General features: G+C 37.5%; 3 protein-coding genes across 3 annotated transcripts in view; 2 read left to right on the plus strand and 1 right to left on the minus strand.

Annotated features, from left to right (window-relative positions):
• Nucleotides 1-1,039: 1,039 nt before the first annotated feature.
• Nucleotides 1,040-9,933, plus strand: il19l (interleukin 19 like). The gene is given in 8 exon segments (XM_054617178.1): nucleotides 1,040-1,164; nucleotides 1,592-1,605; nucleotides 1,608-1,771; nucleotides 1,975-2,037; nucleotides 2,196-2,348; nucleotides 2,449-2,511; nucleotides 2,950-3,021; nucleotides 9,862-9,933. Coding segments are annotated over 8 exon segments (726 nt in total).
• Nucleotides 9,934-11,993: 2,060 nt separating this feature from the next.
• Nucleotides 11,994-14,653, plus strand: il10 (interleukin 10). The gene is made up of 5 exons (XM_054616836.1): nucleotides 11,994-12,507; nucleotides 12,679-12,738; nucleotides 12,859-13,023; nucleotides 14,022-14,084; nucleotides 14,207-14,653. Exons 1-5 carry the CDS (start codon nucleotides 12,118-12,120, stop codon nucleotides 14,315-14,317), a joined length of 789 nt encoding a protein of 262 aa, XP_054472811.1. The 5' UTR covers nucleotides 11,994-12,117; the 3' UTR covers nucleotides 14,318-14,653.
• A 3,384-nt stretch (nucleotides 14,654-18,037) lies between these two features.
• Nucleotides 18,038-20,766, minus strand: part of mapkapk2a (MAPK activated protein kinase 2a) — a 28,146-nt gene continuing 25,417 nt past the window's right edge. Inside the window, exons 8-10 of the mRNA XM_054616557.1 lie at nucleotides 20,402-20,487; nucleotides 20,192-20,272; nucleotides 18,038-19,895 (exon numbers count right to left, since the gene is read on the minus strand). Of these exons, the coding sequence (XP_054472532.1) occupies nucleotides 19,761-19,895; nucleotides 20,192-20,272; nucleotides 20,402-20,487 (302 nt within the window). The 3' untranslated portion in view covers nucleotides 18,038-19,760. The remainder of the gene's footprint in view (nucleotides 19,896-20,191; nucleotides 20,273-20,401; nucleotides 20,488-20,766) is intronic.

Consider the following 20,766-nt stretch of genomic DNA (forward strand, 5'->3'; position numbering starts at 1 on the left):
AAAATAACTTGGACAGGATTAACAGGATTATTGTACTGTACTGCAAGACGTTGCTGTTACTTTGTCCACAGCTGAGTTACAGCATTTGTCTGTTGGTTTCTGTAAAAGCGAATGTGACTCAATCTCAGAAAAATATAACATACTCTTTGTCAGAAAGTAGTAAAATTGCATCATATGAACAGAAACATTTTAGACCAATGGTGACATATTCAGCAGCTGTTGAAGTAGTGCCACAGAATCAGAGACTTGTGAATTGGATCATTACAAGTTTTTCCATGTTCAAAGTGCTTTGTGGCGACCTCTAGTGGTTAGAAATTTTTGCTAGTGGGGGAAGTTTTAGCAACTATTTTTACTACCTCTTGGTAATCTGAAACTTTTCAACTTCACTATTTATATTGCTATTTTATTTATACATATTTTCCATTAACACAGGCAATCCCTGTGCACTCCCCTGCTTATGGTTCTTTCCACCTTTGTCATCAAAAGTTAACCTGGCCAAGTAAGCAGGTGAGCAGGTCTGGTAGGTGTTTCCGATCAGGACTAGTCTGACAGGAACGCTCCTCGGGGGAAAGGAATAGGGTTATGGGCTGAAGTGCGTTTATTTCCAGTATGACGTGCAGTTTCTACAACATTTGAGAACCTACATTGTGATTGTACAGAGGTCTATGAAACACACACAAACAATTGTTATTGGTGCAAAACACAACTATCGTTCAACCTCAAACAATAATGACAGCTGAATAGATCACTGGCCAAGTGATGCAATGAGTATTTTTTAACACGTCTGAATAAATTAGTACTGCAGAGGAATGATGACACTCTTGGACTCTAATGAATGACTCAACAAATGATTACATCACTGTCATCAGAGGTGTTTCCATAAAATGAATAAACCCTTCAAGGAGGAGGAAATCTTCAATCTTTCCTTTTCCTTTTCTTCCAATCAGGTATTGAGACATCAGTTCCTTTTTTTGCAACACACTTCCTCCTCCTGTAAAGCAATTAGTGTGCGAGTACATGTGCAGGTGCATGCGTGTGTATGTGTCTGTGCAAGTGATGCAGTACCTGGTAAAAATTCCCCTTACTCCACTATAAGAGGAGGCAGGATGGAGACACAGAGGCACATCTCTCCAAGGACTGTTCATCACAGTAACAGACACACAGGTGAGTCTAAACACAGGTGGAGCTGGTGGGGGTCATGGCAGTGGGCATAGAAACCTGAATATCACAATGACTGTTTGCTTGCCTTCTGGACTTTTTAATCATTATTTTGAAACAAGAACAAAATAATAGTATGAGAGATTTTAAGCAAATACCATTTCATTTTTAGATGTATTTCACATGCTTAAAATGCATACTGAATGGTCACCTGAATGCTCTACTGAAGCACTGAAATTCTATCTTATTAACATGATTTAAAACAGTTGTATATTAATCGATTAACAGATTAAGTCATTTATTGAGCAAAATGCCAAACTTTTGATGGTTGCAGCTTCTGAAATGCAATGATTTTCTCTGTTATTTAATTATGTTAATTATAAATTGAGCAGAAAAACTAGAACTAAGAATTTTAACAAACTGTTTCTGTTAGCTCTCCCACCAGACAACCACAATGATGAAGATGCTGCTCAGCTGCTCTTTCTGCCTGGTCCTCCTGCTCAGCTGCCTGAGTGAACTTGGGGAGAGCCGAACCCTGAGTTTGGCCAGCTGCTCTGTCAACGTTCACATAAACGAACTGCGAAAATATTACAATAGCATACGATCAGATGCGGTGAGTTTAATGCACACACTCTCTCAAAACCACTGACACAAAATGAATAGTAAAAATCAACAAATGCAGCAGCCTGAATCAGCATAAAAGGCTGACATAGGCAGACAGAAGAAAAAGATCAGAAACTGTTCACAGCAAACACTTTATTATATCTTTAAGTGGAGATAGATTCTAACTTGTTCTTTGTGTTCTTTGCATTGCAGATAGAAGGAGACACTACAATCGGAGTGAAACTTCTGGACAAATCATTGATAAAGCATGTTCAGGTGAGTCTTTCACCATGTAGTGCTGTTGTTCTCTCTATCCTAATTTCCTGTTTCAGATTTTGAATATTTCTATGTCCTAAGCCTTAGACTGAGAAGGCTTTAGAAACAGTATGTGAGTATGTAACATGAATAATCTGACCTTTATCTGTCTCTATCAGGATGGTCAGACGTGTTGTTTCATGCGTCTTGTGCTACGTTTCTACGTTGAGAGAGTGTTCAGCAACTATGCCTCTGCTCAGCCCCAGCATCAAAGCTGCTCCAGCGCTCTGGCCAATGCTTTTGTCACCATCAGAAAAGATATTCATAGATGTGTAAGTTCAATAACTCTATTCAATGACAAAAAAGTGAGTTCAATAAAAAAAAGAAACTTAAAAGCAATAAGTTGTATTGATAATTGTGCGTTCTCTGCAGCATTGCCACTGTGAAGAGGACACACAGAAAAAAATTGACTTCCTGCATGCTGAGTTTATCAAGGTATGTAGTTTACTGAATTACATCCCAATGTACATATACATTCACGCAGTTATCTGCAGAGGGTGCAATATAATTCACTTTTTCAAATGATGTCTTGGTTGATTTTCAGTATGGTCTACGGTTATCTTAAATATATTATGTATCACTTGCTAATATCTTAAAAGATAAATATGTGGCCTGCAAAAATAAAGTCACCAAACAAATCAAAATCCTATCAATATGAACATTTAATTCTGTATGTTACAAAAAATGTTACACATTCCACTCTTGAAGTTTAACGGGTTTACAAATAATTTGGCAGGTTTCTTTTCAAAACAGTTTTTAAAGATCTTATTTAAAGAAAATAGTTTTCAAACAGAAAAATGTGTCTTTACAGTTATTCCCATCATTAAATCCACTGTTCTCTCTGTCCTTTCTCCATTTCTTTCCATTGAGCAGCTAGACATAAACCAGGCGGCACAGAAGGCCGTGGGAGAACTGGACACTGTGCTGGAGTGGCTGGAGGGACTCGTCTAGAAAACACAGGCATGATCAGACAGAAAGTCAACTAAATCAACACTGCAATCCCAAAGTGCCTGCTGTGGCCCCAAGCTAACATCAAATATGTTCACTGCTGACCTAACATTACTTTTAAGCAGAGTGAGGGTTTGTTCATTTCACTTCTCTGCCATTGTAGTTTACATTTCTTGTTTTTGTAATTGAATTAACTTAATATGTATTTTATCGTATAACTTGTGGACTTTTTATTTATATAATATTTATAAACACCATGACATAAATGTATATATATTGATATTTATCAGAAATAGAAATTTGTTAAGAAATTGTATGTGTTCTTCTACTATACTGTTAGGTTATTTAACTGTCTAAAGAAATCGTTTTATTGCAATTGTTTTTATTTTAACAGCTGTTTTTTAAACTTTAATAAAAAAAAAAATACTTTAACCTACTGACTTGGAGTGTTTCCTTTCAACACAAAGATGTGATACAAATACAGTCTGATTGATTGATTGATTGATTGATTGATTGATTGATTGATTGATTGATTGATTGATTGATTGATTGATTGATTGATTGATTGATTGATTGATTGATTGATTGTCATTCACATGAATGGATGCCTTGAAAAGGGTCTATCTGCAGTCTCACAAACTACACGACACGCCCACTCTACTGCAAGACACGATATACCACACGATATGCCCCCTGAAATAACCTCAGGATTCAAATACTTATTTTAGCCCAAACTATAAAGTTTTCCTAAACCTTACCAAGTGTTTTTGTGAGTATAACTGAGTCAGTAGTTTTGCGCCTAAAAATCATGTAAAATGTAAAAGTAGAGTATTCCATTTAAAAGTTAAAAGTAATCGTAGGGCATGGCATAAATATGTCATACTTTAGTATAATATGTCAAGCAATTAGTTGTATTGATAAAAAGTAAAATAAATTGGCATACTAGGTATGCCATAAAAAAATAATACTATAGTATGTGTTTTATATAAGATTAGATTTTGTTATGGAAATGTCATGATATATTATTATGCAATAAAAATACATGAAATATCATACCATAAAACAATAATACATCATGTTATTTAAAAAAACACAAAAAATTCCTTTACATAGTTAAACCTGGAAAATATCAACAAAATGCCATAGTATAGTATGTCATAAGAGTCATAAATGTTATAGTATAGTATTTCATGAAAAAGTTACAAATATTCAAGTCATTGTATGTAGGACATAACAAAGTTAAAAACAATATGTCTTAGTATAGTTTGCCAAATAATATCATAATATTGTGTCATAGAAATGTCATTGTACAGCATGTAAAAATAGTCAAAATTTCCTGAAAAACCCTCATACTATGAGGTGCCATGAAAAAATAACATTAATGTAGTATGTCATAAAAATGTTATAGTATAGTACGTCCTTAATATCTCATAGTATAGTATGTCATCTAAAGTTTAAAAAAAGTCATATTATGTGTGCTATGAAAAAAGAATAGCATAGTATGTCTTAAAATGTTTATTATATATAGTATGAAAAAATAGTATAGTAAAACCTAAATAAGTCAAATAAAATGTCTAGGTAAAGTATGCCCTCAAAATGTCATAGTATAGTTTGTCATAACATAGTATAGTTTGTCATAACATAGTATGGTGTCATAAAATAGTCAAACTATGTCTAGTATATCTTTAAAACAAACTCTCAAAACTTTGGAGTAAGAAGACACTTTGGAAAGTAAGTTTACTTCACAACTGTGCCAAAGAAGTACACATTTTAATAGTTTTTAATAGACAAGATATTCTATTGTCCTGGTTTTCTCTCCAATTAAATCACTCATACCAATAATAGGGAAATCCAATTGTTTTAACAGACAGACGGCAGTAAATGATAAAGATAAGTAGACAGTGCATGCACTACAGTGCATTAACTGTTTCTGAAAATTGTGTATATGTGATTGAAAGAAACCCGTTTATAATATTTCAATAAAATAATGTAGTTGATAAGTACTTAGATCTCTAGTAAAGTAAAAGTAGCAATGCCAAAGTGTAAAATAATCTTTTCAAGTCAAAGTCCTAACTGACACTTAAGATCTATGCAGAGTTCTCTTTATTTTAGATTTCTGTCTAAAGGACCTTCATCAGAGCAAGTCAAAGTCTTCATTCAAAATATTACTCACGTAAAAGTAGCATACATTAAAAAAGGTATTAGCATCAAAATATATATTTAAAGTAGCAAAAGTAGTCATTATGCAAAATTGCTTATTTCAGATCAATATATATTATATTTTTGGATGGTATTTATTGGTGCATTTTGTGTTCATCACTTTAATGTCGCAGCTGGTAAAGTTGGAGCTCAGTTATATTACTTTATAATATACTGCTGGGTAGTGTAATCTATAATTTAATTAAAGTACAGGTACTTGAAATTTGTACTTAAGTACTTATAATTATAGGATACTTAGTTACATTCCAACACTGCGAAAATAATTACATTTAACAACTGTTTTTCCAACTAAAGTAAATACATGTGATTACAAGTAATCCAGAAATTACATATAAATCAATCCATTATCTGTAACCCCTTATTTCCCGCTGACACAGCCAGAACACAAACTCCACACAAAGGCCCTTTTAATTATATACATATACATGTAAATTTGTTATTTAATGAGAAAATTTGCTTTTATTAAAGAGACATTATGTTGCAAGAAAACACTTTGGATGGGAGAGACAGAGGACAGTAATCACAAATAAACATTCTCACAGTAGACAACAGAGGGTGCTAATGAGTAAGACCCTGGAGCATTTTATTTCAATTTTGTAATGAAGATCTAATATATGGACATTGAATTCACACACATTTTTGTTGGTAATATCTATTCTTGTTATCAATTTATTATATCACAAAAGAACGGCACAAATATAGCCACCACATCTATTGGGATTTAGATCCTTCTCAGAGATTATATAAAAATAGTTTTCCAAGGGAACTGGTTTTCCAGAAGTAATTTATAACCTGAGGAGAAGCCAAGTTTTCATTCAATAACAGGCTTTGTGTTTTTAACATTGCTGTGTTCGATGAAGTATTTTGTAATCTAGTCAATTTTATCACATTCTAAAATAACTTTAAAGCTTTCTGAAATACTTAAGTACTGTAAATATCATAAACACACATGATCAGACGGAAAAACAGCATCACAATAGTGCCTGCAGTTAATGAATCCCAAATAACTTAATTACAGTGCCACTGGGCAAATATTTTCCTTTTTTTCATAGAACCTTTATGAAGGTACAGTTAGTTACTCAAACACAGACACACACATACACAAACTAAAATGGTGAAAAATATGAAAAAGTATCAGCAAGGAAGAAGTGTCTCTAACTTCAGTTTGTTCTACGGTTTATTCCAGTAGTGCGGCAGTGCTGGTATGAGGGGATCTGAACTCAACTAAGGATGTTTGTTAATCATCTTGGCAATACTTGTGGTACACCTTCAAAAACCACCTGGCATCCTCAGCAACCAGACATTATATATTATTATCAACATTAGCAAAAGCCTTGGACAGATCTACAAAGCCGGCATTACAAATGATGAATGCTTTGCATTATTACCCTCTGGTGGTTTTAAGTAAAGACACAGTGTTTTATGCAATACAGGTGAGCATATGTAACACAGTCAGTGTGTGCAGAGAGACATAACCCTTGTGGTCAATCATCATCCTGCTGCTGCTGATGATGATTGACCACAAGGGTTATGTCTCTCTGCACTTATTTGCACAGCCAACCAGGTCATTCTTGCTTCACATCAGAACCTCGGTAGACCAATAACCCAACAAACCTGAATACAAATCAATGAAACTGAGTCATCATTCAAATTGTATTGAGAAACTGTGTTATTTTTTACTTTCACTAATTCAGCACTCAGATGTTTGAACACCATGGGAAAATATGAGCTGTCACCATGAGCAGTGCTTACATAAGTGCGGTTAACACCCTTACAGGTACAGATGCAAATGGCCATATGCACGCATGTGCTTACGCACTTCCACCCAAAGCACATTAAAACAGTATGGAGAATTAGGTGTCATATGTTTGGAAGCATCACACTGGAGCGTATCAATCACTGATTGAATCGGAAAGGTTATGCTGATTTAATCATACATTACTGATAGTATCCAGGTCAGACTGAACGTTTTGTACAGAGGGAATTTCTAAGTTTCATCTCCTCCCAAAAAGTTGCTTGCTCAGCAGAAGGGCTACTTTAGTTTCAGGTTACAGCAATACATTTATACAATGTTTCTTACTCAGCTGAGGAAATGATAGGGTTTCGGAGGAAGTCTGTGGTTATGTTTTTTAGAAGGTTTTTAAGTTCGCAATCGCCTGCTTTTCTTAAAATTTCTAATCTGCGTTACAGTTACATTGAAAGACACATCACCGTTACACAGTTGTTCAGATCCACAGGGTGAAGTAGTTGATTTGCCAACCAAGGGCAGCTCATATTCTCCATGACAGATGAACTGAGAGGAACTCTGAATGACTAAGGAATTCATGTGAACTCCAGAGGTCTCTCTGAAGTTCATTCACAGGAAACACACACATAACCTTTTCCTTTCTGCACATCCCTCTGCCCACCCACTATTAGCGGTCAACACCCATTCATTAATGTGAATTTGTGACTGGATGGACATGCTGTTACCCTGGTCACATCATACATTTCTCTTGGTTCCCTCTTTTCTTTGCACCCTTATTGAGACTACTCTGAAACACTAGCGCACACACACAAATACTATTATTTATGTTCGAATTACAATAACTGCTTGACATAAACAATAACAGACACAGACCTCTGAAGAATTCTATGCTACACACAAAAGCACGCATACGCAGTCACCCGGTGTGAAAGTGAAAGAAGAATGTGGTGAATAGATAGATTTCCTCTAAAGGCACAAGTACACTATAAAGGCACCCAATATGCAGACACAAATAAAGACAATGTAACGCATAAGGTGGATAAAATGTAAAAACATAACAACAGTGGAGCTCATTGTTGTCAATCTATTTTCAATTAGATGTAATCATGATTCATGTTCCAACAGGGGACAGAATCAATTGGATATTAAATCAGCAGTCAGGTTTCAGGTAATGTGCTGCAGCATTGCTGAGAGCAGATTCTGAGGAGCGGATAATGATGAAATCAGATGCTAAGTTGGAGGTAAAGGAGCAAGAGAAGAGAGAACAAAGAGACACCCTCACCACATCACCTGTTCATCTCGAGAGCAGACATCGTTCTGCTTACTCTTACTCAGTGATCCACAAAGTGAAACATGTAAGATAAGATTTTACTGATTCAGCTTTGGCCCCATTTCGTGGTGACAGTGCGAACGGGACACAGAGCTGACTGAAGGAAACGGTTTGATCTGAATAAACAGTGCATGAAATAGTGCTGACTTTTTACATCTGGTTTGAGTGCACAATGAACATTAACTTGCTGATAGGAAGCCTCCAATGGATCAACACTTTTTTTAACTCACAGGATTAAGAATTAAAAAATGTTATCAAATTAGTTTCCGTAATATTGCCACATGTGAAAAGCAGACACAAAAACAGAAAGATTGGATACCAACTTGATTCACATTCTCTCTGAACAATATACTTTGCAAAACTCATTTATTTGTCAGTTTACTCTCTTTTCCTCTTGGTGGTAATGATAAAACAAGAAATAAATGCAGAGCTTGAGAGACTTCGCAAAAATAATATGGTTAGTCTTTTTTGGTGCTCCAAACTGAAAAAGAAAACAACTTATAAATATCACATGATGGACAGGACTGGTCATACTTCATAATAGTCATTATTAGTCATACATTCATAACACCCCAGTTCCATTGTCTTAAGACTGCAGAGATGGTGGGTGGCCTAATTTTTTTCAGAGGCTGCTCTGGTCATATCTATATGCTGCCACGAGTTGTGTGCAGGGCATAAGCTCTCTGAGTCACAGCTTAAAATGAGTTACTTTTTGAAAAAAAAATACTATATGACATAATAGCCGACTCAAAATTGCTCTCACATGCATATAAACAATGCCGCAACTGAAATCCCAGAAGATCAGGTAAAAGCATTTCAAATGCGACTGCAACCACAAAAAAGTCTTGAAATCACACAGCTAAATACAGAGAGCATTCAGCGCCAAAGTCAGAGGGGTTTCCCATAAACTGCTTTCTGCTGACTCATATATTTACATAAATGTACACATTTTATATATATAAAATGTGTACATTTATGTAAATATATAAGATATATCTACTGCTTGAAAGAATCAAGAAAAAAAGACAAATTGCATGTTGATATTATGACAATCTATAACAAATTGTTCCAATAAAATGTTCTCATTCTTATATTTTCGGAAATTTACAGAATAACCTCTTTATATTAATCCAGTAGTATTAAACCCACATTTCCTGTTGATATTTGCTTGTTCAGGTTCAATAACCTAATTTTCTGCATATTATTGCACTTTGTTTGTTCCGTTGTTTCTTGGATTAAGCAATTTTTCTGAATCATTTGAAAACTAATTGGACAACTTCTTTTTTGTAGTGTGTCTCAATTGTGAAAAAGAGTATGTTTTGCTGAATGAGACTTAAACCTTAAACCTAGTTCAATAAAGGAAAAATTTGAAATTACTGGATATAGTTCGGTTCTTCCGACTTTTTCTTTGCATATCATATATTTTAGCTGCTTTTTGCTTCTTAAAAAACTAAAGACTGTCACATCTTTTTAAATTCAGAGTTGACAAAGGACTATTACATTGGGACTTTAAAATCAAATCACAACAGAGAAAAGATAGGGAAGAAGTGCATTGCACTTTGGTGTTGCCAAAAAAAGAGCTGCACGGAGGGATTATATTCTTTTTGATTAAAAACACGATGGAAAGGAAAAACTGGAGTAGAAAAAAATGATAATATCCAATTGTGATTTAGGGCCATTGGTGGACTTCATTTGAGCGAGCTGAGACCAAGCAGTTGGGAGATGGGTAAAGGTACCGCTAGTGCTCTTATGCTATGGGCATCATGGATCCGGAAGATCCGGGGCATTTTTATACTCGTCAGCTAAACTTTTTTTTTTTACTTCATTCACCACTGAACGGCGGCGGCTGTGGCGTAGTGGAGAGCAAGGTAGTTCTCCAATCAGAGGATCGGTGGTTCGATACCCGGCCTCGGCAGTCGATGTGTCCTTGGGCAAGACACTTAACCCCAAGTTGCTCCTGAAGGCCATCGGTGTGGACTGGATGATGAATGTTAGTTAGAGTCTGATGGTGGCACCTTGATGGTAGCCTGTCATCAGTGTGTGAATGGGTGAATGATATGTAACATACTACTGACTGTAAGTCGCTTTGGAGAAAAGCGTCTGCTAAATGACTGTAATGTAATGTAATGAACAACTGTCATAGGAATGAACGGGGCCTCGCCTCCAATGCTGTATCCAGTCCTCTTTAACCATCCATGGTCTGGACCCCAGGAACTTAAAGGTGCTGTATACAACATTTAGCGCAATAATACAGCAGCAAACAACAATTTGTTATGTAAGGATATAGCAGAGTAATGTCTACCTGAAATAATAATGAAGTCTATTGTGTTGTTATCCAAGCTTCTTGTGCTTGTTGATATGGCCAGGTCGCCCGTGTGTGCTTTTAGTGCATGTTGGTGCATGGCCACTGCTCTCATAAGGCGGTCACAGACAATAACGCTGTAACAACCGATGGCGCCGTAGTATTAGCTTAGCACCCACTCTTTAGTACCCCTTCAAGTAAACACTGTTAGCTCTGCCATCATTGTCGCCGTTGTTTGCGCTGTTAGCACCGTTAGCCGTGTGCCGCTGGCTCAGCCGTTGCCATGTTGAGAGCTGTTGAGAGGCAGTAGAAATGCTCCCAATCTAGTTAATAGCACCTTTAACGACAGTAAGTACATACTATATGGCTTTTTTAAGAACAAACCTAAAATCTTTTAAATCGAATCGCTAATTCTAATATGGGCCTGTTTTTCCATATTAGTATAGTTGCCAGGGTTATATTCACTTTATTTTAGGAAAAGCACACTGTTATCTTCAGCATGGCACAAGCTTCATCCAGTAAAATAATTTTATCTTGGAAATGACAAGTCATCCTCAAGTGCATTTGCACGGATTGTGAAGTCATCATTATACAGAGATAAACACCAAGATTGATATTCCCTGCAACAGTTTTTGAAATACCAATGTTGCCCAACATAGAGGCGCTCACGCAGTGTACACTGGACAGGCAAAGAGAGGGATGTCGTGGATAAATGGACATTCCATATAAGACAAAAAGTACTGAAGGAAAAACACACTAAGAGTCTCGAAACACTTCTCCTTTTTTAAATTTATACGTATACACATACATATACGCAACCCTCAGCAATGAGAAAGAATAGCAAGAAATGAATCACATTCAGCAAAAAGTGTGTAGATGTCACAGGGCCTAATATCGTCAGTCTTATTACGCATTTCTGACAGAGGGAATCCACCACGTCATTAATCCTAAACCACAATTTAATATCCTTTCAAGCTGAGTTTCACTATTTCCTATTGCATCAAATTAACATTTGATGCAATTTTAAACACCTTTTTTGTACTAATTATCTATTATGATTTGATTAATACACACACACACACACACACATATATATATATATATATATATATATATATATATATATATATATATATATATATATATATATGATATTGTAATAATAGTTAAATGGAAATATAAAAATAATATAACGAATATAATAATAATCATAAACATTAAAATGTAATAAATATAATAAATACCATTATTGTTGATAGTATTGTTGTATTATTATTATTATAATTATTGTTATTATAATGAATTATCATCTTTATTACTGTGTGTCTGAAATTTAATAATATTAATAACTGAAAATGATGTCATATCAAAATTCCATAAATGCTTTGTCAGATTATTCCTTTGCAGTTGCAGATGTATCGATAGCAGCAGCCTATCACATGAGAGGAGTAGCCTATAGTGCAAAATTCGAGAAAAAAAAAAGTTCCCTCCCGCATGAACACGATTAACAGTTTGTCTTCCAGTCAGTCTCCTCCCTCAGGTATATGTCCCAATTTTGGCTATAAATTAAGCCAAGAGATGACACTAAATATGCAACTTTCTCGTCTGAGCTCCTCAGGAAGATCACACCAAGAACATTTCTCCTCTCAGAAGACAGAAACCTGCACCTCCGACCAGTTGACCCAGCAGCATCTTCACCACAGCTCCTCATCCAGCAGCATGACGACCTGGTCCCACCTCCTGAGCTCCCTGGTGCTCCTGTCTCTCTTCAGCAGCAGCTTCTGCACTCCGATGTGCAACAACCAGTGCTGTCGGTTCGTGGAGGGCTTCCCTGTCAGGCTGAAGAAACTCAGAGAGGACTATTCACAGATCAGAGATTTCTATGTGAGTAAATGCAACAACATTCACTGGAGGTTTTGTGCAGCATCATTTGGATAGATGTGGCTGTGCAGTCCTGTCAGTCTCCAGGTGATGCTGCACTTTCTCACCTCTGTCCTCTGCTGACTGTATCTGATCACAAGCTGGGTTTTTTTTTTCTTTCTTTCTTGTCTACAGGAAGCAAACGATGACTTAGACATCGCACTGCTGGACCAGAGCGTCGAGGACTCTTTTAAAGTAAGTTTCACTTTGAATCATCCACCAAGTTCACTGATTCTGTTCAAAAAAACGCTCTGAAAAGACACAACCCGGGACAGGACATCTCATATAACCGGACTGCTTCCCTCCTTCCTCCAGAGCTCGTTCGCCTGCCATGCCATGAACAGCATCCTGGACTTCTACCTGACCACGGTGCTCCCGTCGGCCATGGCCGGGGTGAGTGAGGACAACAGGGACCTGCAGCCTCATGTGGAGTCTATACAGCAGATCTTCGACGAGCTCAAGAGTGATGTCATCAAATGTGTGAGTATCTGGCCCACGTGTTCCTCCTCCAGGAGATTAAGATGTAAACACGCAGAGAGCTCAGATGTAGGCTACAGGGACATTACATTACATTATTACATTACATTATATTATATTACATTATATTACATTACATTACATTACAGTCATTTAGCAGACGCTTTTATCCAAAGCGACTTACAGGAAGTGTATTCAACATAGGTATTCAAGAGAACTACTAGTCACCAGAAGTCATCAGTGCATCTCCTTTCTTAAACAAGCATCTTAAAGCATAAACCAGAGCAAAAGTACAGTGCAGAGGCAGATTACTACGAAAACAATAATTGCAACAGACTAATACGAATATAATAAGTGCTACAAACTACTACGAATAGGATAAGTGCAGTAAACTAATACAAATTCAATAAGTGCAACAACTAATACGAGTGCAATAAGTGCTACGAGGAAGGCTCAGGGTAGTACTTCTTGAAAGGTAGTGAGGGGAACAATTCAAATGGACTTCCAAGTTTGAAAGTATGAAGTCCAACATTAGAAATGTAACATACCTGACATAAATACATTAAATCAATATATTATTGCTGTGGAGGCTACTGAAAAGTTACATGCGGACACGTGGATGTTAAAAGTCATGTTTATTCAGAAGTTTCTTTTTTCATTCACAAAAAATAAATGTCTAGTGCATGTCTGCAAAAGCCAAACCGTCAGAACCAGCTTTCTGGTTTGGACTACATCCAAAATCTGCAAAAATATTCCCTGTATCTGGCAAATGTCCGAGCATGACAGAAAAGGGGAAGAACGCTCACAGGAAAGATCATAATATTTCATTAGTCAGTGATTCTTCAACCTCAGCTTGCATAACTGTGCATCATCCAGGTCTTTCCAAAGAGGAGGGATTGCATGCTACTATTCAGTGTCATTTATTTCTCTGTGCTTCTGATGGGAGATGGCTGTCTAATGTTGGTAGCGCCTAACATCAGCTTTCTATTTTTTCCCTTTAGAGACATTACTTCTCCTGCAGGAAACAGTTTGATATCAACAACCTAAACTCTACTTATACTCAGGTGAGTGTTGACATTTTATCTTTGATTGTGAAAATGTCTGGGTTCAGTTTTAAAACAATCTATAAGTGTGCATTACTGTTTTTTGACAATTTAAAAAACCAGAACTATGTGTGTGTCCACAGATGGAGAGTAAAGGTCTATATAAGGCCATGGGTGAGCTGGACCTGCTGTTTAACTACATCGAAACATATCTGGCCTCTAAAAGGCACAGAAACCTTGTGGCCACTGTTTGAAGACCTGCTGACCTCATCGAAATGTGACCCTGCTCCTGACAGGAAAAACAAAAGACATCCTTGGACTTTTGCACCGTTTTGCCTTCACTCCGTTATTTTCACATGTATGACTGTTGCCAGATGTTGTTACAGCCTGCTGAACTGATGTCTTTGTTACTCTGAGACCTCTGTTTTTGTCCTGGGGACAAATTTCTGTTTTAAGACCATATTGAGTCCTACACATATGAAGTTACAACCAAAACTGTCTCTAAGCTGTGATATTTATTTTTATCATATATAATATGTATTGTATTTATGATGACTAATATTTTATAGTTGCAGATGAATAAATGACTTGTTGATAATAAATTACTTTTGGGATTTTATTTGCCAAGATGATACAGTTGGAAGTGTGCCATTTATTAGGAATTGGTAAGGTAGAGCACTGAAAACATCACATCCTGCAGCTCTGCAGTCTGTACGTGGGGAACCACTAGAGTGTAAACTCATCAAGCTGATTCACTAACCTCAAACGTGACCCATATGCATCACTTACCAGCAGAAGCTCTGCTGTATCTTAATTTACCGAAACTGTAACTAGCCAGTCTCACCCACAGGGCATATGCAGCATGCAGTTACGCTTATGCACGAGCACGAGCACGCGCTCACATACACACACATGTATGCAAAAGCAATCTCACTCAGTCACACACAGACACTTAATGGAACAGAAGTAACACACAGGGTGAAATAGCAGCCCTGCATTTCATTTTTTTTCTTTTTTTATGTGCTGACATGTCATCTTTTTTCAGAGAGCGTCTAATCCATGAGCTGTACCACAATACAATTATACCAGAGCAATAAACTATTTTTTAAACAAGGAGGGCACCAAAACATGCCACTATAATAATATTTGAATGTACGTAAATTCACTACTCTGACTGCAAAGTCACACAAGTCACACTCCTGATTTGACTTAGGCCTCTGCATTGAAACTACTCTAATGACATCATCAGTCACTTGCTTCGTCAACGTGGGATGATCTGAATAGTATCATTCCAGAAATGACAGTGCCATATGCAAAGACATCATTCATAACAATTGTCTGCAAGGGAGCCATTTTATTCTGACCAGTGTTAGTAGCAGTTTCCTTAAGGATGGATAACGTTAATCAGTGTTGTGTTCACTCCTTGAAACATTTTTAAGGTGTTGATTCAGACTCCAGTAAACCAGTGTTTACATTGTGAATCGCTTGTCTGTTAACATGCTAGTTTAGATCATATCTGGCTGTACTGTTATGACTGGATGTCTGTTCAGAGAGCAATGGTTTCGAGGCAAGACGAGAAAAAACGAGACCATCAGTTGGGCTCTTCGTCAGTGTAGGGACTTGATGCAAAATGCAGAACCACTGATATGAATGATCATGATTAACATTCAAAAATGGTTACTTTCAGTAACTAAAATATGGATCTTTCATGGCTTATTGCTTTTCTCTCAACAGTTAAGATATCCCAAATCAACTTCAGGCCTACTTAGGGTTATGTGCCAATGATGGAAATCATTGGCAGGAATTGTACAAAAAAATACTGTCCCTCCACAGTATTTTCAATAAACCTGAATCTTTGAATTTAGTTTATAAAAAGGTGAAGGCCCTTCTCATTGTTCTTAATATTTCCCTTTATTCCCCAAACTCAATACCCAATATCTTAAAAAACATCTATATATTTATGACTAACATTACAAAGTAGAGAAAGAAACAGCCACTTTCTATTTCTTAAAAAGAGCTGCTGGATTGTTTGGCCCAGAATGAATATAATATATAATATAAGGGAAACATATCTTCATACAGTCTCTCCTAGAGGGCATTCATAATAATTAACTAATTTGTTCACATGAAAAGTGACAGGAATAGTTAAATTTTAAAAAAGCTCAAGAAAACTGGACCTTGTCTCATCACCACATAGCTGACCCATCACATTGAGAAGTGGGTTAGGGTCTGATTGACGGTTTTAATAAAGTTTCAGGAATGTTCATACAAAAAGTCGGTTTGTAATTAGTCAAGACACACGTGCCATTAAAAAAAACCATAAGACAACATGGCGAACGTTGTTTAAAACATCCGTTCTGATTCATTGTTTTGAATTCTAAAGGTTCATAATTCATTTTTGAGCGCATACCTGATGAGTCAAGTACAAGATTGTGTATATTTTTTTAGAAGACCATGAAGAATGTGTTCTAAAAAGGCATGCTTTTAAAATAAACAGGATAGAGAAAAAAAAATAAATAAATCAAAGCAGCCACAGTAACCACATCCCAGAGCTGTACTTGACAGTAAAAACAATCGGATTTCCAGCACGTGAAAAGATAAGCAACTGTTGTGCATGTAAAACTGACGAGGAAACACCTTTCCATTTGATCATGTCTGAAAAGCTACGATTCACTGTGGGTTTCTTGCCGAGGTGATGTGACATCTCACCGTTGCTACCTTGCCTGTGGCAGGTCAACCTGCTCTGCTGCGTCTGAGAGGATGTTTGTGTGTGAGAGTCAGGGTGGTGATGCCACATTAAAGAACTACGAGGCGTCTCTCACCACCTCAGCTGAGAAGTCTCCATCCTTCATATTTCCCCTAACATTTAAAAGGGTGAACACAGTAATGACATACAGATGTTAACACATTGACATTTCCCTTTGTGCTTTATGTATCGCTTGTTTACATATTTGTGAATTAACAAATGTGTTATTCGATTTTTCATTGATGAGAAAAATCCCCTGATGTTAAAACTGTTGAGAAGGTGGCCTGGTGAATGCTTCAGAAGCTACATAGGCTGTACGTAAATCTAACCTTCCTCAGTTTTATACCACGTATCGTTTTGAACCGGTCAGTAAACAAAATGGCAAAGGGTGCCCTCCCTCATTTAGGGAAGTGTGCACTGGGTGAGTGTCATGAGGTCTGCGGGCTAAAGGGGTAGAATCTCCACATGCCTACTATCTCTCATGAGGGACTCCCCTCAAGACCCATTTACCTCCATTCTCACTTACCTGAGAGAGCCAGAGATGACTGTAGGTTTCGTCACACTCAAAGCTGGAAGCTGAGTGCCTACGGCCGACTCGCACCTGAAGAGAAATAAGCTTCTGCATGAGCGGGAAGCTGCTCTAAACACCCCAGTGTTGGCAAATGTCTGTGTTGACTCAATGCCACCACACTGTTTTGCTACGCAAATGCGTATATTCCAGGAGTAACTCATGCAAGCAAGTACGTTTTTACGAGGTTTGTCACAAGTTGAGTCTGTGCAAGTCACAAATCCCGAGACGACCTGAGAATCTGAGTCATAGCTGGGGACTTGAATGAGACGAAAAGATCGCTGAATATTGAGACAAAGGTCAAACATGAAGAAAACATTTAAATTTGGTATTAAAATAATGAATGGAATTAATAACTCAGAACAGTTAACACACGTGTAACAAGTAGAAAAGTTGGCTATCATGATCTAGTGTGCGTAAAGAATTAAAACGGGAAAATGTTGTATTACCTTGGTTTTAACTAAACATGACTGCTTTGGAGAGAAAATGGTATCAAGAAAATAACTCAACCAAATGCTCGAACTATTATAAATTGTAATCATTTCTAAATTAGACATTTTCAAGACCATTTAAAAAATAAAAATAAATAGCTTGCTGTTGTCGTCCATCATATTTTACACCGTCAGTTGTTCTGTATGCAGAAATGGAGATTAGAGCAGGTTTGTGTTTGTGTGTTTTTTTATTCCAAAGCTGAAGCAGACAAAAGTACGGCAGGTGGAGCTTAACAGACTAAATGACAGACAATTCTGTGCTTCCACTACAAAAAAGGTGTTGAGAGGGACGAAAAAAACCCAAAAAAATAAAACTGGAGGATCATTGTCACAAACATTCAATGAACATTTTTACAGTGAGAGATTTGTAGGTGCCATGTGACAGGTAATGTAGATGTGAATTCACAAAGTGAAGTGGCCCAAACAGACAAAATTAACACAATCATTTCCCATGATCCCATGTGAGCTGGAAGCGACCTATTGCATCAAAAATAACATTAAAGAGAAACCGACCATCACATCCTGTCTGAATGTGATGACAGCTTGCTGGTGGTATTGTCAGAGATTCTGCTCTGGGATGACGAGCAGCTCTTAAGTACTTTCTACTTCCTATCAATCCTCCAGGAAGTGTGGAGGAGAAGTGTTGGAGAACACTGGAATCGCAGCGGATAAGTCCCACTGAGCCTCCTGACAGTTGAGCTGTAGCAACCAACAGTAACTAAGTGATCTCTTCAGAGAGACCTTCAGAGCTTGCCCAGTCTGCCTGAACCATGTATTCCCTAGAGAGTATGCTACTGCTTATATGAACACATATCAACGCTCCATATTGCTGCAAGACGTCTCTCCGAAACATTTGCAAACCGAAATCAACACTAAGGAAAAAGTCCTAGAAGAACTTCAAGCTGACAAACATCTGCATAGCATCGACCTGAAATATAATCTGGCAATGTCACAAACTGGGAGGCATAACATTGGTAAAAGCCTGAACTAAATGGTAGGTAGGGGTTAAAAGTCATTTGCTGCTTTAGCAACACTCAGTAAGGCCTATGCTAATATGTTCATAAAATCCATGAAAAAATACAGTATCGGTTGGCTCCTACTCTCCTATGAGCTACATGCGGGAGAAAGGTCGAGCCAGTTTCTGCTCTTAAACGTGGCGTCCTTCTCTACCCTATAAACTATGTACCTGAAAAACAAGCGTAGATTAAGGTAGGAGAGAGGGGCCACAAGAGAGGTGCTCTGTCAGAATGGCACGTGGCCCTTGTGAGTGCATAGGCCTCTGTTCGACATTCACTAAGACAAACTGAACCTGACAGACACTCCCGCTTTACCAGCTAAATCAAACCGTCAGGGACAGAGTCCATACATTCCACTTGTCAGTTCGAAAATACATCTGCTTACTTTGCATGTACGTAAAAGAAGACTTCCCTTGCTTTTTATTTTTGGGATTTAGCCATTTGATTTAACATTCACGAGTTTGGGGCTAGAGCTAGAACGGGGCTGCGGGATGAAGAGAGAACTGCTGCTAATGCTAAGGCTTCATGTCCTATTCCAACATTCAAGCCCCTCTGAGTACACAACCTGATATTAGGGAAAGGAGAGGAGAGAGATCTCACCGATTCCCACTCCTCCCCTTTTCTATAATTCATAATCTCTTCACTGGTGTAAAAACACAGATAAACATCCACTATGCCAGAGCACAGTGGTGGGTTTGTTAAAATGGTAGAGTAATAAAAACAAACACTCCTACGAAACATTAGAATTTGCCATGAAAAAATAAAACGCTGAGAAAACCCATGCAACGCGACTCACGTGTCGACAAGTTATTGCTTCCTTTTTACAACCTGTGTCTGTATGTGCATGCATGTGTGCGACTCTCAGTGGGCAGCAGACTAGGGGTCCGGCATGGGGTGACTGGCTTTCTTTCTCCTTTTTGTTAGCAGTGGATTGGTCGAGTTCTCAATGGTCTTGATCTTGATTTGCTCGTAGTCGACTCTCATAGTTGCCAAGGCACTGGTCATTTCCTCCTGAAAAATGATGAGGAGAAGCTCATTAGGCCACTTGTTTTTCCCAACACGAGTCTGCGTTTTTTGGATAAACGTCATATCGTTACACTACAATAACCTCTGACCCTTCTTTCAGGGAAACTGTTGATGACAAAAACGATAAAACACCACCAGCTTTATCATTTTAAGACTAATCAACACTAACAAACAAATCATAGGGAGATTCTGATATAAATGGATGGATTCTTTTATTAATAAAACAATTTAATATTAAGGAACTTGAGCAAAACTGATACAAAGAGAAATAGACATCTAACCTTGACATCCTCCCATGCGTCCTTCTCCTCCTTTAGCACCCGGCTGGTGTGAAGTGGGGTCTGGGGAACCTCCATCGATTGCTTTAGAAAGACACAAAAAAAAACAAATCCAAATCTTACTTCACTGGAGAGATATCAGCCGGAGTCAATGGAGTTGAAAAGACGGTAAGAAAGTGAGCTAGAAAGAAGCACGATAGAGTACACGCTTACATTGATCCATGGATGATTCATGAACTCAGTGATGGTCATCCTTTGCGTTGGCTCAGTCTTAAGGAGGGTCCTTATCAGTTGTATGGCTGCAAACACAATTGTAATTTAAATCATTAATAAAGATAGGAATTAAGAAGGAAAAGTCTTATGCACAGGGTCAAGTAAGTAGCACTACATTTTAAAACCGCAGAATAAAAAATGAATAGCAAAACAATAAGGGCGCTCAGATCAAGAGCACCCCATCACAAAGTGCATTCAATTACAAGCTGACAGATGGACTTACATTACAAACACACATATAGAGGCCTTAGGCCCTGCACGATTGCGCCCAACAAGACTACCACTACTGTTATATTAGGATTGAC

The sequence above is a fragment of the Anoplopoma fimbria genome, chromosome 17 (genome assembly GCF_027596085.1).
Source record: "Anoplopoma fimbria isolate UVic2021 breed Golden Eagle Sablefish chromosome 17, Afim_UVic_2022, whole genome shotgun sequence".
Lineage (NCBI taxonomy): Eukaryota > Metazoa > Chordata > Actinopteri > Perciformes > Anoplopomatidae > Anoplopoma > Anoplopoma fimbria.

Excerpts from the sequence above, each read along its gene's own strand:
- il10 (XM_054616836.1), top strand. The coding sequence starts at position 12,118 with ATGAACACGATTAACAGTTTGTCTTCCAGTCAGTCTCCTCCCTCAGGT. Across the intron at positions 12,508-12,678 it reads CACAGATCAGAGATTTCTAT|GAAGCAAACGATGACTTAGA; the intron begins GTGAGTAAATGC and ends TCTTGTCTACAG. Across the intron at positions 13,024-14,021 it reads AGAGTGATGTCATCAAATGT|AGACATTACTTCTCCTGCAG; the intron begins GTGAGTATCTGG and ends TTTTCCCTTTAG.